At 43.2% G+C, this 16,856-nt stretch overlaps 2 protein-coding genes and 1 long non-coding RNA gene across 9 annotated transcripts in view; 2 read left to right on the top strand and 1 right to left on the bottom strand.

Annotated features, from left to right (window-relative positions):
- Positions 1-2,051, top strand: part of LOC111064875 (potassium voltage-gated channel protein Shab) — a 28,298-nt gene extending 26,247 nt beyond the window's left edge. For 4 of the 7 annotated variants that reach the window (XM_041594066.1, XM_041594063.1, XM_041594067.1 and 1 more), the window contains 4 exons: positions 62-255; positions 338-629; positions 971-1,042; positions 1,407-2,051. In XM_041594066.1, coding sequence (XP_041450000.1) covers positions 62-255; positions 338-629; positions 971-1,042; positions 1,407-1,663 — 815 coding nt within the window. In that variant the 3' untranslated portion in view covers positions 1,664-2,051. The other 3 variants (XM_041594065.1, XM_041594064.1, XM_041594068.1) reach the window with 2 other exon arrangements.
- The window catches only part of LOC121404495, a 58,944-nt gene that overhangs the window by 11,780 nt on the left and 30,308 nt on the right, over positions 1-16,856 (bottom strand). The window contains exon 2 of the long non-coding RNA XR_005968041.1: positions 3,581-3,628. This is a non-coding gene — a long non-coding RNA (uncharacterized LOC121404495). The remainder of the gene's footprint in view (positions 1-3,580; positions 3,629-16,856) is intronic.
- Positions 5,168-7,046, top strand: LOC111064865 (odorant receptor 63a). Its single transcript, XM_022352683.2, has 10 exons — positions 5,168-5,298; positions 5,352-5,448; positions 5,527-5,671; positions 5,728-5,922; positions 5,992-6,096; positions 6,168-6,333; positions 6,392-6,497; positions 6,575-6,679; positions 6,762-6,917; positions 6,990-7,046. The coding sequence occupies exons 1-10, from the start codon at positions 5,168-5,170 to the stop codon at positions 7,044-7,046; spliced, it is 1,263 nt and encodes a 420-aa protein (XP_022208375.2).

The following is a 16,856-nucleotide window of genomic DNA, read 5'->3' as shown; positions in this document are numbered from 1 at the left end:
TGCGTTGCCTCGCATCGCAGACAGTATCCTTAATGATCTTTTTGTATACTTTATTTCATAGCCAAGTTCGAGAGCAAGCATTCCTCATCAATAGACTCGATTGATGCGTCACCCAATCTGGAGCATCACAGGCGCTCCAAGTCGATACTGAAAAACAAGTCTGATATCTCACGCGTCCTGTCCGATCCGGAGAGCGAGCGCCTCCTGGCGGACAACATGTCCGGCTCGGGCGTCTCCGACAACGGCACTGTTATGGTGAGTCTCTCTCTTAAAGTCTCTCTCTCTCTAAGTTTCTGGCAGCTCACACAAACCTTTTCGTTATCCTTTTGAATTGCAGGGCGAATCTGGCAGCGATTACTCACCGAATAAATTACCTCATTCAGTTTTAGCCAAGTCTATATCCCCACCACCCCTCAGGCACCGTACCCTAATGCACCAACGCTCAGGACCTGCGACATTGCAATCATCATCATCATCATCGAAACCAACCAAGTTCCAGACTCCGCGCTATCCCGAGGAGCAGGCCCTGCGCCAGGTGAAGCCGCTCCTCTCACGCTCCAGCAGTGCGGCAGCGTCGCAGGCTGCCGCTGGCTCCACGGATGGACATCACACCAGGGACAGCAGTCTGGGTAGGTTATCGGAAGGTGGCATCTACTCTTTCTATTCTCTATATTTCCTAATCTATTCCATTCCACAAAATGGAGTGCGTCTCTGAGTAATCCCAAATCCCCAAAAACAAAAAACGAAAAAAAACAAAACGAAACCTACTCTGTATCTCTTTCTTTCTCTATACATATCTATATATATTTATTTGTCTCGCTTGCTGGATCGCACTTGCCCCCCATACATCGATCATCGACTGTACCTATTCTACTCTCCTCCCTCCCCCCCAGCAAACTTCTTCGATGCTACATTCTGAACCCACAAAACAACCAACCAACCAACCAAACCAACATTCCCCCATCCACAGACTCCACAGACACCAACAGAAACACCACAAAAAACACCTCATCATGGAAGAGTGACAGGCGAGCAAGAAGCTGTTAGTATTCAAAAATCGATGAATATAACGATTAAAACGATAGCGATATGCACTCGATATCGTGTACTTATGCAGCACTGAGCACTGACTCCTTTGAATTACGATTACGAGTGCAGGAGGTTTCCCTTCTCACCCACACACAGATTTCCGTATTGCACCACGATACGATTTCCATTTCTATTTCTGTTATTTGTTGTGGTGTCCTTCCATCGACAGATCGACGTTAAAAAGCTTTAGAATTTGATCATACACACACACACACATACGCTGCTTATTGTATAGCATTGATCGTAACTGTTGAAGCACTTCTGTAAAATATATTTATTGCCAGACTACTAATCTGTTCGTCTTGCCTCCCACACAGACTCCGAGACGACCTTCACCTCGCCAGTGAGCAGTCGAGCAGGAGAGGAGATCGCTGCCGCCACTGTCACTGCTGCTGCTGCTCTGCCCTACACAGAGGATCGCCAAGCTGATGCTGATGCTGAAGCCGAGGCCGAGGCCGAAGCTGAGGCCGAAGGTGAAGCAGAAGCCAATGATGAGCAACGGGCGCTGCTTCAGCGACGGGATGGTGCCGATACCAGCGGAGATGGCCATGCCAGGGGCGGCGATCCCACGTAGCAATTAGTTAACACAAACACAAACACAAACACAAAAACAACAAACACAACAAACAGAAACAGATACAAAAGGGAAAACTCAAAGTGATAGCAAAGTTAGCAAACATGGAATGTGAATTATATAAAAGCAATGAACAGTATCCTAGTCTAGTGAGATGGAGTGGAGATGCAGGAGAAGTAGGAGGAGAGACCCGTGTAGAGATGAAACGCACGACTCGCAGGAGGATCGTCGCTGAGCCGAAGGGAGTATAGCATTAGGAATACAACATTATATACATACATACAAGACAATAGTAATACTACTTACTACTGCTGATGATAACGCTTAAACGAATTGTATGTAATAATGTGTAAATAATAGCAAAGAGCCAATCCAAAGCAGAGTAGAGCAGAGCCAATCCGTGTACAGACAGCAAAACCTTATTTACATTTACAGCCTTCAGAGAAACACTGCGCTATAACCTAATCCCAGAGAGTAACCAGAGAGCGAGAGAGAGAGAATGCGCGTAAAGATATATAAAGAAGAATCACCACAAAAGCCTAAATAGCAAAAAAAAAAAAAAACAAAGGAAATATATTCATATTTTGAATGCAACTTATAACAAAAATATACATACAATATATAGAGGAGTATATATACTATATACACGCATCGCAATTGCAAAAAGTTCGTATATTTATATGGTATATATATATGCATATATATATACAATCTATTAGATACTATTTTTCAAATCAAGCCGCCAACAAAAGCAAACAAACAAACAGCAAAACCAAAAGAAAACCAATAGAATGTTTCAAGGATGAAAGTTGGAAAGATGGATAGATAGAGGGGGAAGAACACCATATAAAGTAGAATCAGCATAGAGGCTAATGCATATAGTAACTGTATCTGTATGTACATAGATCGTAGATCGTAAATCGTAAATCGTTCGAGTTCTCAAATTCATAAAGTAGCCAAAAATCGTTCGTTTCTATATCTATATAAAATACATATTATGTACATATATATATATATGTATATGCATGTGCGTGTGCTTAAGGGCTTACCGGTTAGGTGCTTGGCTTTTTACCACCATCCCACCACCCCCCCACACCCGCTGCTATACGTTCGCCTGAGGTCTGTCTATCTGGTTGCCATGTAGGGAATAAAGGAGCTAAAGGATACATGCGATTGCTTGGTTACACATAAATAGATATGTTTTTGTTGTTGTTGTTATATGTAGGGTTACCATATTACATAAATATGTATTTCTGTGTCCTGCCCCCCCGCCCCACACTAATGTAATGTTTGTTAGTTGTGTAGAATCGTTAGCCACCTCGTTCAATCGAATTCAATATAGTTTTGTAACGCACTGTACTGAAATGTTCATTTACTGATTGAGTGAAATTGCATGTGTGTGTGTGTGTCTGAATGTATGTATGTGTATATTTGGCTACTTAGCTAGTCCGTTATCCGAATACGTAAGCAATACAATTGTAAGACCTCCCCATGGGTCTACCCCCAGTTTCGAAAGTATTTAGTCAATTAGCCCCGCGCCCCACCCTTTCACATTCCACAATCCGTATGTCCGCGTGTGCGTGTGCGCCTGCGTCCGTTGAACTACCAAAAGTTCGCGCCTGCGATCCTCCATTCTGTAGCAAAAATGATATTTGGCCTTGTGTTAGAGAAGAGATAGCAGCAGTTAGCAGTCAGCAATCCAGCATTTATGACCTCTACTATAAGGCAGAACAAACCGAACCGTACCGAACCGTACCGTACCGTACCATACCGTACCGTACCGAATCGAACTTGTCCAATTGCTAAATCGTTTCGTTTGCCAGTATGCAAGATGTTAGCCGCCTCTTAGAAACATATCAATGTAATGGAATACGAGCTCACTCACACTACTACTGACACTAACAATAACACACTCACCTGTACACCCACACACGCATAGACACAGAGACACGCCACACAGTTACACTGTAAAGAAAAGAAAAGAAAAGAAATGAAAAGAAAAATAAATGGAAACAGCACTTTTATTAAGAGACAGACACGGTATTAAGAGAGTCTCAACGTCCGCTTTTCGAATCGTTAACAAAACCAAAAGCAAAGCAAATGAAAAAAGAAAAAATTCTAAAACTATATATACAACATACATACTTATATGTATAGTAGTTATAAAGCCAAGAAAAATCGATTTAATATAGATACAAATTTTAAGCAAATATAATGTACATATGTATGTACATTGTACAATGTATGTGTGTATTGACAAATGCTTGAATCGCATTCAAAGAATTTTTGTAAGCAATTTCATTTAGGTTTATAATTGCCCAGATCAGATCACACCACACCACACACCCCCCGGCAACATTCCGCCACACCATAAGTTTAATTGTAACCCTGTAACCTCTTTTGTACATAATATCTTTATTTCCTCTACAATATATTCGTACAAAAACAAACCCCTGAGAGCCAGAAAGATTTAATTAGTTTCAGTTTTTATTTTATTTTATTTTGTTTTAAATTAATTTTTACACCCGCTAAATTATTGACATGAAATATTCTGTAAAAAGAGAAAGCTAAGAAAAATAAAACACACGACTTAGCTGCAACGCGAACAAAATGCAACAAATGTTATTAATATTTTAATTATTTACATACCTAACGATACATATGTATCTATACTATATGTATGTATACATAGTACGAGTACATTTTAACGTCAGTCTGTAAATCAGCAAAAAGTGAATACCGAATACCATAAAATCGTTGACGAGTGCATACAAATTTATTAAAAAAAAAAAACAAAACAAAAACAAAAAGCAAACGTATTCAAATCTATATGAGCGAAAGGTCATGAAAATATATACTAAAAATCATTGAGCAAACATTTAAATATTCGTTTGGGTTTTCTTTACTTATGGAGAGTCTTTTTGGGCGGGAAATTCTGCTTTATTTTGGACATACATATTCCAAACAGATTTTAGAGTAAATACTTTGTTGAATATCGACTGTAGTTCTACTTGAATTATTATGTAAAATTCTGGCCATGTACTGGTCATGTAATTATTCAATTTTAAGTTTACGCAAAAGCTTTGGTCTAGTGTTGTGGAGCGTCTAGGCATAAGAACCAAGGAAAAAACCCCAAGGACAAGCTTTGGAAAGCTTCTCGCTTGCAAGCTTTCGGTGAAAATAAATCCAACTTGTGGTGGGAGTTGCGAGTGGGAGTGGTTGTGGGGTTCCCAAATGTCCGTTGAACTTTAATTTGTTTCAATTGCCGTATCCTGCGTGCCTTCACGGGGTGTAGATCTCGTTATGAGGCATACTAATTACTCGGCGGACACATCCCATGAAGCAGCCCCAAGAAAAGTGTTTCAATTATTTAATGCAACTTTGTGCTCACGTAACGGGGCGGGGCACCGCCTCACCGTCACACCTCCCAATGCATAATTAATGCCTAATCAGAGGGTTATAAATGGCCGATTAGGACAATTAGCTGTCAGTCAATTAGTGGACATGTACTCGCCGGAAGAGGCCGCTGCGCTGAAGAAGCGCAACTTTCACAGCATCAGGGAGATGATCCGTCTCTCCTATACGGTCGGCTTCAACCTGATGAGCCCCACACGATGGGACCGGGCACTGAGAGTGTATGTATGATGGATGAGTGTGGGTGGCAGGCTAATCTCCAGCAGCTTTCCAGATGGACCATCGTGCTCAGCCTGAGCAGCCTGGCCTCCCTGTACGGCCATTCGCAGATGTTCCTGCATTATATCGGGGATATTCCGCAGATAGTCGAGGTGAGATCTCAGAGACCTTGTGTCCTCCAGTCTCCTTTCTGCTGTACCCACACTAATGACTCAGTTGTGTCCGGACAGACCGTCAGCACTGCCCTGCAGTTCCTTACTTCGATTGCCAAGATGTGGTACATTCTGTTTGCCCATCGCAGGATCTACGAGCTGCTAAGGAAGGCCCGCTGCCACGAGCTGCTGCAACGCTGTGAGCTCTTTGCCGCCATTTCGGGTGAGAGCCAGTAGTCAGTGTTTTGGCCACTCTTCAGTCTGGATTCCGTCATTTAGATCTGCCTGTGGCTCAGTCTCTACGTCAGCGTGTGGAGGACATCATGCAGCATTATTGGGGCAGCACACGACGGCAACTTTTGATCTATCTGTACAGCTGCATAGCCCTCACCTCGAACTATTTTATCAGTTCGTTCGCCAGCAATCTGTACCGCTACTTCACCCGACCAGCCGGCAGCTTCGACATTGCTCTGCGTGAGTAGAAAAACAAAAAGCATCTCCCTCTCCCCTTTTGCCACACAGCATTCATTGTGGCTGTTGCAGCGTTGCCTTCGCTCTATCCGGGCTGGCAGGACAAGGGTCTAGCCTTTCCCTACTACCACATTCAAATGTATCTCGAGTCCTGCTCCCTCTACATCTGCGGCATGTGTGAGTATGCAAGTCATGCATAGTCGTTCCCCCCATTCTGATTTACTAATTGTGGATGCCTCGCCCCACAGGCGCCGTTAGCTTCGATGGCATCTTCATTGTGCTGTGCCTGCACAGTGTGGGCCTAATGGAGTCCCTCATCGAAATGATTGCCGGCGCCACGTCGCCGCTAGTGCCGCCAGAGCGTCGTGTGGAGTACCTGCGCTGCTGCATCTATCAGTACCAGCGGGTGGCAAGGTGAGTGCAGTGGCATGCGGTTGATGCATGTATGCCCCCTAATGCTATTTGCCAACAGTTTTGCAGAGGAGGTCAACGACTGCTTCCGTCACATAACGCTCACCCAATTCCTGTTCAGCCTCTTCGGCTGGGGCCTGGCCCTCTTCCAGATGAGTGTTGGCCTGGTATGAATGATGTGGGGGGGGCGGTGTTGTTCCTGTGGCCAAAGATTTTGGTTTTCCATATTCGATTTTCTTTGCAGGGCAACAGCAGCAGCATCACCATGATCCGGATGACCATGTACCTGATGGCCGCCGGCTATCAGATTGTCGTCTACTGCTACAATGGCCAGCGATTTGTGACAGCTGTGAGTGTGTGAGCCTCGGTTTCTGGGCTCTACCAACGACTAATCCTCTTGGCTTTTGCTTTTTGATTTTGCTTTTGGGCAGAGCGAACAGATTGCCGGGGCGTTCTATGCGTGCGAATGGTACGAGGAGTCCCGTGAGTTCCGGCAACTCATTCGCATGATGCTGATGCGCACGAATCGCTGCTTTCGGCTGGACGTGTCCTGGTTCCTGCCCATGTCGTTGCCTACCCTGATGTCGGTGAGTGGAGTGGAGTGGATTCCCTTTCTTCGCTTCTTCGATTTTCCCAATTTTCATGTGATTGATTTGCAGATGGTTCGGACAAGTGGACAGTACTTTCTGCTGCTGCAGAATGTCAACGAGAAATAGGGCTAAATGTTGAATAAAATATAAATACTACGAATATATCTGTACACAGACTGCTGTCAACTCCTGCCAACAGGATGCGGCGCGGAGCCCCCCATCAATCAATACTCTGCTGTCAGTCAGTCAGTCAGTCAATTCTGGATAAGTTTTGCTGTTGGTTGGCCTGAGCGGTGCTACGATTCATCTGCTGCATTAAAATAATGAAATGGCCGTCAGATAAGGAGCCAGAGGCGGAGCTGTTGCTGAATGGGGAGCCTGGCATCGATTTCGCATCCCATTTCTAATCAATTTTATTTATTTTGCCATTCAGCCAGCCATTCATCCGGCCATTGTCTTTAAATGTCCTTCTTTTCCTTCGCCCAGCTGGACTTTAATTGTCCCTGTACACTGTATCTATCTATCTATCTATCTATCTATCTATCGTTCTAGTGGGTCCCAGTTCTGGGACCACAACAAGTCCTTTCCTCATGCTGTGTGTCCCTTGCAATATTTTTAATGCACGTTTGCTGTTTGCGCGTTTCGTTTCCTTTGTTTGTATCGTGCCTTATATTTATTTTTATTTTTTTGTTGTTTTTTTTCCTGCTTTTATCATCCCCGGCAGCACTTTAATGCTCCAGAACTGGGACTGAAACGGGAACGAGGACTGGGCGAAAAGGACATCTTTTCTTTTGGGGTTTATTGAGGCACATGAATATTCTTTAGCTGTTTATATATCGCTCTCTCTTTCTCACTCTTTCTTTCTTTCTTTCTTCTGTTTGGCAGCTGCTTTTTTTCAGACATTTATTTGGCTCGCATTTTTTTTATATATTTATATTCAAGGACTACTCGTGCAGGAAAGGCTGTTGCCTTGGATATATTTAGTGATATTTTAGCGCAGACTGAATTGCATAAGAAATTGTTGCTACTTGCTTCCCCGCATCCCTCCGCTAATTGACCAATTAGAGCTGCCAGAAAATACTAGAGTAGAGTAGTAGTGGGGGCTCATTAAAGCAGGCTACAGGTTGCGAATATTTTCCACTCCCTCTGCCACTCGTGAAATCATTTTGCAGGCAACGACAATGGAGCTGTCTAAGAGCCGAATGGAAATGGCCAAAATGGCAGCATTGAAAGAGGAGCAAAGGGGCGGAAAGGGGCCAGCGAAGAGCATCAAGCATCGTGATAAATGAGCTGCACTCGAGTGCACGCGAAGGAAACCCGAGGAAAACAGCACAGGCAAAGGCGCACTCTTCCCGTACTGCTTGAAGTACACACCCCTTATTTTCCTGATATTATTCTACGGCAGTAATAATGCAGATTCATCCGTCCGTACCTGGCAGACGATTGAGCCGCCAGCCCCGTATGTGCGTAATGCGAGGCACCTCACAGGAAATGATATTAAATGAAAACCAAATAAAGTTGAAGAGATGTTTGCTTTCTAAGCGAATTAAAGCGAATCACAATGTGCAAGGTTTTTTAATAAACAAAAAATACACACACACACACAAAATTAAACGGAAGTCAAGTCAAGTAACAGACAGGAGAATGTCTTCCGGGCTCCCGCACTCATTTGTTTATTTTTTTTACATACATATGGGAAGGAAGGTCCTTTCATGTTTGACCACGTCGGATGGAATGTCCACTCACATATTGACAAATGCGAAGAATGGCAAACAATGCACACAGAGGGATACTCCACCCACACACAAACACACACACAGTCCCAATGGAATAGAAAGTGTATTTTTACCATTTGTCCACAATTTGCTTATGTTTCGAGGTAGCTGTGGGAGCTCTGCTCACTGCTCTTTGCTTATCCGCCTTGGCACTTGATGCGTAATCAGTGGTACAAACAAAATTCATCTATGTCCATCTCCCGGAGCATTGCTGGACAAATCCGATTGAGTGTCGCATTAGGAATGGAGGGAACACTGGGGAAAACCCAACCCAACATAAAAGGCAACAGAAGCAGAAAGCAAAGACTGACCCCTCGCTCACTATGGCTCTGTTTCGGTTCTATTAGCTGGATTGTCTTGGCCATAATGGAGTTAATATGGGTGTATATGGATGCGTATATTTTTGCAGGGGCTGCCTTTTGATCCAAAGCCATCCTCCAAGGATGGTGGGTGGTCTGTGGGCGTGCACGTGCTGGCTAAATGTACATATGTCGACTCTGGGACTTTATTCTGCACTGCCACTAAGGGGTATATTTTTTGTTGTCTTTGGGGACATTCCTCTAACCAGTTTAGGCCGCATTTTATTTGCCAAAAGAACAATACATTATTGTGCCCACTGCCTATCTATGGATTCCTCTATTTAATCTCTGAGTTTGGGCTACAGTTTCGAAAGTTATTCAAGCAGAAATTGGCATTTTTTAATCCAAATTTGGTTAAGCAAATGGAGTCAGCCTTGAGCAATCTTTACCTAAAGGGGCAAGCAATTTTGTTTAAATGAATTTGGGAAAATTCGGGCCGCAAGTCCAAGGCAAATGCAATTTCACCAAGAATGTCTAAACCGTTCAGAACCTGAACAAAAGACACAACGAACAGGGGCATCGATTTCGGGCCCAGGACGTGGCGAAATTTCCATGCAGATTACATGAGGCGGAGACATGTCCGCGGCCTACTGCCTACAGCCCACAGCCCGGCCGGAAGTGCTTGTGTGGGGTGTGAAAAACTGTATGTGCGCCGCAGGCTTTGTTTGCAGCTCCCCTCCCCAAGGCTACTCGCTATGGCAGCTCGGCTAAGTGCAAGTGGCGCTGCTGCCAGCACTTCAGGCATCTTACACAACCTTTTTTTTGTGCTGGGCAATTTTAAATTCGCTGCACTTTAAGCTAACGCTTTATTCCAGTGTTTCTCCGCCTTTTGCGTGCTCTTCATGCAATTTCTTTTTTAATTTCGCTCCCAACTTAGTCATGCAAAATGGCACTTGATACACCCTAGTTATGCGTGTCCCACTCGCTCTCTTTCACTCACTCTGTGTGTGTGTGTGCGTGTGTTTTGTGTGTGTGTTTTTCTACTTACTATCCTGTACATTCGTTTGAATTCCATGGGAATTAACGCTAAGCTGCAGGAGCCCCGTTTCCATCTCCATTTCCATCTCTATTCGCGGCATCTTTTCCGACTTGTGCTGGTGCCTTGGTGCCTCGGTTTCTCGTTTTTCCTTCTCACATTTACAGAGAAAATGAAGAGCGAAACCAACAACAGCAAGGACATCAGCAGCACCAGCAGCAGTAACACCAACTACGCTCAATTGCTATACTAAACCCAGTGGCAACAAGAAGGTAATGCAAATACTCGCACTTTACCCATCTCTGTGGCAGCGGCAGACCCACAAAAACTTTACCAACTTTACGGGCGATATGCAACGCCCAACGGGTAACTTTATTGTGGCCAAAATTATACAAACTACATTTACTGCGAGCCAGGTAAGTGAAGATGAATTCCAGACACTTTTGAAAAAGTTTCTTATTCAAAGATGACTTAAGAAGTGTTTAAAGCGCCACAAGGAGCTGTACGCAGGGAAAATGGAAAAGTGAAAATAAATACACTCAATAAAATACACTTGAGATGAACTATAAGTCTTTTAAATACAACCAAAATTAAATTAAATAGAATTCCCTTTGCTTTTGGCATAAATTTATCGAAAATATGAAATATGAAAATATTTATTTTTAATGTTAGATAAATAATTTATATTTATAAAGCATATTTGTTTTAGATATTAAATATATTTAAATTAATTACTTTCAAGATAAACTCATATTCTGGCTTAGGGTGGCTTGGATGCCTTTAGATGCCTAATCATCACTGCCCCAATTCTAATTGAGTACAAATTCCTTTTTGCCTATTCGACAGCTGTCTATTTAACCATTAAATTATTTTGATGTGCTGTTTGTGCGATGTACCGACATTCCTCCGCCCACACATCGAATGGAACGCATGCAAATCAGTTCTCAATGGAGAAACTCGAGCATTCCATTTAGTCGGATTGATTGCTGCTCGAAGGATATAGAGAGAGTGAGAGAAAGAGAGAGTTAAGTTGACAACTGGCAGGACGAAGCAATTTGCATGCGAGGCCCAGGACCAGGCCGAGTCAGAGTCAAAGTCCGACATGTGTAAGTGGAAGCCGTGCCAGCATCGGCATACCGGAGTCAATGCAAAATCCAGTAAATGCTGAAGCATCTGCAGTGAGAAGGAGCTGCGGTAAATATGCAAATAAATGCATGGACCCACGCAAAGATGCACTCACGTGCTACCAGAAAAATGCAGTAACAATACCAGTGGCAGTCAGTCACTCCTTTTCCATACATAATTCAGTGCCGACCATTTCTGTATCTGTCTCTTATTTGTTTGATTGCATTTCAATTTGTTGGGTCTTCCGTTTGGCCTTCTGTTTGCTTCTCCTGTTGCGGAAATTAAGCTGCAACTGAATGCGATTCATTCATCAGAGCCAGAACAGGACTGTTCAGAATTCAACGGAAGTCCATCGGAGGAGCTCTCTTTACAAAAAAAAAAAAAACATTCCATTTATTTTCCATCTGCATGTAAATGTTTATTTATTTATTTCTATAAAAAAATGGCAATGGCTTGTGCGGCTTTGAAATTGATTGGCTCCGTGTTCTATTTTGGTTAGCCAAAGGGAAAAAATAATACGAAATATTATGGAATGGCTGCAGGAGACTATCAATAAATTTTGTTCCCTTAAAGGTGGTATTTATGAATAATTTTAATGGGGGGATTTAATGATTGCATTCGAATTCATTTGATTAGTTTAATTTCAAACTCAATTTCAAACTCGCATTCAAATCAATTACCAGAGCATTCAAAAGGTCCATTCAAAGCATTCAAACACCAACCGCAATAATCATTTCGCCACCAACAACAAAACAAACAAACAAACAAAAAGGAAGAAACAAACTTTGTCTGAACTCCCGTAAATCTGTGGGCTCTTCCACTCTCTGCCATTTTCTTTCTTGCTGATTTTCACCCAATTGAACAATCCAAATGAAAAGCTATTGCGGCAAATGCTCTCCCCATTGCAATTGATGGCCATTCAAATTCATTTGGATCAATCGGATTCCACATTCAGACAGTCCCCGGGATTCCCACATTCAGACAGTCATGAAAATCCCCAGCAAGGCACGTATGCTGGCGTCACTTGTTCTGCTCTCCGATACCCCCGCCGGCGGGTGCAAAAATATCATCGGGTAAATAATTCCAAATATTTTGAATGATCGTGAATATGCGAGAATAAATAACGAATGTCCTGTCTCGTCATGGCGTGGCGAATTCCCAGTATTGAAAATTCCAGACAGCTATTGGTGGAAAGGGGAGAGAGAGAGTATGTGTGGGAGAGTGACGCATATAGGCAGCCATTTTTGTTATTTTTAGCGAGCAGAGCAAACGCTTCCGGCGCGGCCTCGAGTTATTTTTTTCATAAATTATTTGAACTTGATTTATTTTTCCGCATTTCCGCCTTTTTCCCGATTGCCATTACGATTGCTGTGCCACACACACACCTCCAACTCCCCACCTGCACCTCCTGCACGCCGCAGCCAGATTGATGGCTGGCTGCACGACATGTGGCACGAGTGTTGGCGGTGCCTCCAGGGGGCAGCGCACTCCAAACTGTTAATTGCTGACCATAAAATTCTTGAAAAACGCTTGTCGGCACGCAAGGCGCCGGCGCCTCGCCCCCGGCCCCGTCCCGCAAAACAGAAAACAAACAATTCAATCTGACGTGGAGCCGAGATGAAAGTTCAGGCCAGGACAGGCTAGGACACTGGACCCTGGACCTACACTAACGAGCATGAGCAGCAGCAGAAGGGCCTGCCTGCTCTGGGGCTCACTCAGCTGTGGAAAATTAAATTTACAACAAAACAACATCAGTTACATGTCGTCACGGGGTGGGCTTGGGGGCCTGAAATGGTGGATAGAGACTGGGACTGGGATTGCGCCTGGAACATCGACAGGGTCTGGGGACTGCTACTTCACATGTCGGCGGCGGCGCTTCCTTGGGGGCGTTATGGGTCTCAACGATGGCTTTATAACAATTTAATGTGTGGCCCCTCGCTCGCTCGCTCTGTCTTCGGTTGTTTGCCGTAATGATTGTGTTCTGCTCTTGTGAAAAATGATTTCGCTTTTGCTCCCCGTCCCAAAGACAAGGCAATGGCAATGGCAGAGGCAATCTGCCCGGCCCAGTCGAGCACAAAAACAAAAACCGAAACGAAGCTAAACTCAACTCAACTCAACGAAAGGAGCAATTTGTCTGGCCTTCTAGGAAAATCATTATCAAAAAATGGTGTTTGCGTGGGTCTAAGGCAGGCATACTTAGGAATGGCTTCACAGCAACAATAAAATTAGGAAATGGCAGTAAACTTTGCATTCATTTACATACTCCCACGTACATACACATACATGTATGCGGCTTATTAGAGGAACAATTTATACATACGATATGGGGGCGTAATTGGGTGTGTCATTAGTTTTTTGTGTTCCATCGCTTGGGCGCTCATTTGAATACTATAAATACTTAAATTTCGGTTGGCTTGTGATTGCTTTTGGTTATCCCCAATAGATCTTAAAGCTAAATTGCACCAATTTCCCCTCTCACCATCTAATCATAATTGAATCCAGCATTTTTAGGTGCATTTAATGGTACGAAAAAACGGTGCGGAATATAAACTATATATAAACTTGAATGCTGAATATTGTCTAGATATAATTCTCTTTAAATTGGAATGCCAAACCAATTTGCAGTTTCTATTGAAAATTAATCAAATTTTATTTTGGGACACTTTAAATAATAAAATATGAAAAAAAAAAAACCATAAAATACTAGACAACGCTTTTGTTTCTGCTATACCAAATTAATTACAATATTAACCAACAATAATGTGACTTTAAAGGTTACATTTCCACATTTATTGTTGATGGCCCGCCCCATTTTGACCCTTCCCGCGGCCATAATTGATAGACAAAAGGCAGGATACATGCGAGTATCAATAAACTCTGTGGCCTGCAGATATTGATTGGCGGTGACATTGAACTCTGTCCCTAGAGCCCGGCATATTCCATGCAGCATATATTAATTGTGTTGGTGCTGCTGCTTCAGCTGCTGGTCATCGTCTGCTGCTGGCCATAAATTAATAGCAAATTGTGTCGCTTGACCGTAGCAGGTTCAAAGTCCACTAAGTGTTGCTGCAATTATAAGCATTATTTACTCGGGTGAGAGTAATGAAATGACGTGGGTGTAGCGAGGTAAATTTAACAGAAAATAAACAGGATTTGGCATAATTGCAGACTGCCAGCTCAAAGGCCACAGACTGCGGTACCCCCGGAATATTTTAGTTCATTATTTTTCAATCTTCACGACATCGACAAGTGCGTGGGTGGGCGCAGGCCTTAATCCATGAGCTTTATTTCTCAGACAAGATGAGGAATTAAATTTGATTTTTTTCCGACTGCCTGCAGGGGCAACATGGAACAGCGGAACAAGCCGGAATTCGACAGGATTTCAGCCTTACATTTTTCCCCCTCTCTCTCACTTTATTTGATTTAGCTTTTTAATCCTGGCTGCTGCTGCTGCTGCTGCGGCTCGCCTCTCCTCGGTACAGTGTGTCCTGGCCTGAGTTATTGCCACAATTTCTTGTCCCTGTCAACGCTGCCATTTGCGATGTCGATGCCGATGCCGATGTCGCAGTCGATGATTTGCTTGAATGGAATACATACCAGCAAATATGCTGAGCCATCTATGCAAATTCGTGTCTGCCACAAGGTCTGTCCGCCATTTGCCATTGTCATCACGAGTGGGGAAATGGAATTTTCCTGTTAACTCTTTCACCTGGAACACCTTCTGGGCTGTTGTTTTTACGGCTATTGCCAACCCGCAGCTGCCAGCCACGCCCTGCCATGGGCAGGAATCCAGGATAAAAGGTATCCCAATCGCGGAGACCCTTTCAAGCTTTGCGTCCTGGAATGGTCAACAGTTTATTGTCCCCGCAGTTGGGACTGGCACTGGGACGGGACTGAAACAAATGTTGATTTTCGCTATACAAAAAATGCGTATTTTTAGATCTTTTTTTATAGCATTTTCCCCACATCTGCCAGCGACAGATGAACATTTTCCACCTCTTCTCTCGCTTCTTTTTGGTTGCTGTTAATGAGCTCCGGGATTCATTTATTTTTCATTTTATTTTTTTCTTACCAAGGATTACCTTGAATAGATTCCACACTGGGCGAAGGGCTCTTGAATGGCGCTCATTAATAATCGCGTTGAAATAAATAATGATAAATAATAAATGAGTTAATTTGGTACACACACACACACATAATTCTTTTCCCCCTGAGTGTACCATATTCTTTTTTCGTATTCACTTAACGAAGCCCAAACTTAATTATGCTTCAAAAAATGTTCGATATTTGTTCTTTATGAATTTCTTGTTCGAATAATTATTGAGATTATTATTAAAGTCGATTTGAGTTTAATTTGAATTGAAATATAAACATTTTATGTCATCACATAACGGAAATGATTGGCGTTTTGTTGCAGGCAAAAATCATTTTGAATTAACTTGATTTTGTGGCGCATTAACATAATAAATTCAATCTGACATTAATGGAAAACCCATTTCACAGTGAAATCACATGCCATGCCAGACGCGAGGATTCGCGTTTCGGTCATCCATTTCATTTGTTTTCGTTGGACCCATTGACATCCCCCTCATGCACACTCATGTGCCACCCCGTGGCGCCAGCCTCGTGATGCCTGACCTTTTGGCTAACATTTAACATTTCACATAACCCACTAATATCACATCACATTTATATATCCCTCGCATATACATAATGCAGGGGGAAAAGGGTTTTGGCGTTTCTTTTCGCATAATTTCGCACTTCTCCGCCAAGGCCCGGGCAGCCGCATCCGTGCTCCGTTTTAATGCGCTTCACTTTTGCACTTTCGCTCGCTGGTTAAATATTAACGCAATTTCACTTCGCCCAATTACACTGCAACCCATCCGCATCCACATCCACATCCGCATCTCCAGCTTCGGCATCCGATCCCCATCCCCCCAAAATGTCTCTCATGCACAATTTATGCAAAGCTTCGGAACGGAAATGGGAATGCTGGGAGATGCCCCTGGACACTTTGCTTAATTTAAGCGATTGTGGGGAGAACGCGAGTGCAAATTGTACGGCGAAAGAAATCGATGAGCAAACGGCTGCTCGTTAAATTCGACAGAGCATAAACATTTTTATTCAAATTTTCATTTCTACCGCTTTTGCTGTGGCTGTCGCTTTGGCTCCTCTCCGGTACGCACCTAATTTTATTTTGGCACACCTGGGTACAGCGACCGGCAAATCCAGAGGAATAAAAAAAAACCAGCAGGAGAGCAGCTCCTTGACCGGCAGACGGACGCAAACACCAAACGGGGAAAGCAATGCAAACAAATAAACGGCATTTCATTCCTTCTGCCACGGCAAATGCAAACAAAAACGTGTTTATCCACGGGTCAGGTCAGAGTCGAGTCAATGCGAGGCGAGTCTCTTTCGCAAAAGGTGAAGGTACGCTTAAGCACTTTGAGGCACCTTCAAATCGAACAAATCGTACAAATCGATGGGTAATTGTTATTGGCTGCGTGGAATTTAAAGAGTTAATTCTATTTGCTGCTTGAAGTTGCCTGTGGCAGCCAGAAATGATAGTTAATGCAGCAAAAGCATTTTTTGTCGGGCATTTGTTTGCATTTTAACATTAATTTCAATTAATTAAATTAAATTCCAATCCATTTAAATCTAATATTTAAATTTAAACATTCAATTTCCACTAATTCAATTC

The sequence above is a fragment of the Drosophila obscura genome, unplaced genomic scaffold, assembly GCF_018151105.1.
Source record: "Drosophila obscura isolate BZ-5 IFL unplaced genomic scaffold, ASM1815110v1 contig_208, whole genome shotgun sequence".
NCBI classification, from domain to species: Eukaryota; Metazoa; Arthropoda; class Insecta; order Diptera; family Drosophilidae; genus Drosophila; species Drosophila obscura.
Note: the sequence above shows the minus strand (reverse complement) of the source record. Positions and strands in the feature narration are given on the sequence as shown.

Excerpts from the sequence above, each read along its gene's own strand:
- LOC111064865 (XM_022352683.2), top strand. The coding sequence starts at position 5,168 with ATGTACTCGCCGGAAGAGGCCGCTGCGCTGAAGAAGCGCAACTTTCAC. Across the intron at positions 5,299-5,351 it reads TGGGACCGGGCACTGAGAGT|ATGGACCATCGTGCTCAGCC; the intron begins GTATGTATGATG and ends GCAGCTTTCCAG. Across the intron at positions 6,918-6,989 it reads CGTTGCCTACCCTGATGTCG|ATGGTTCGGACAAGTGGACA; the intron begins GTGAGTGGAGTG and ends ATTGATTTGCAG.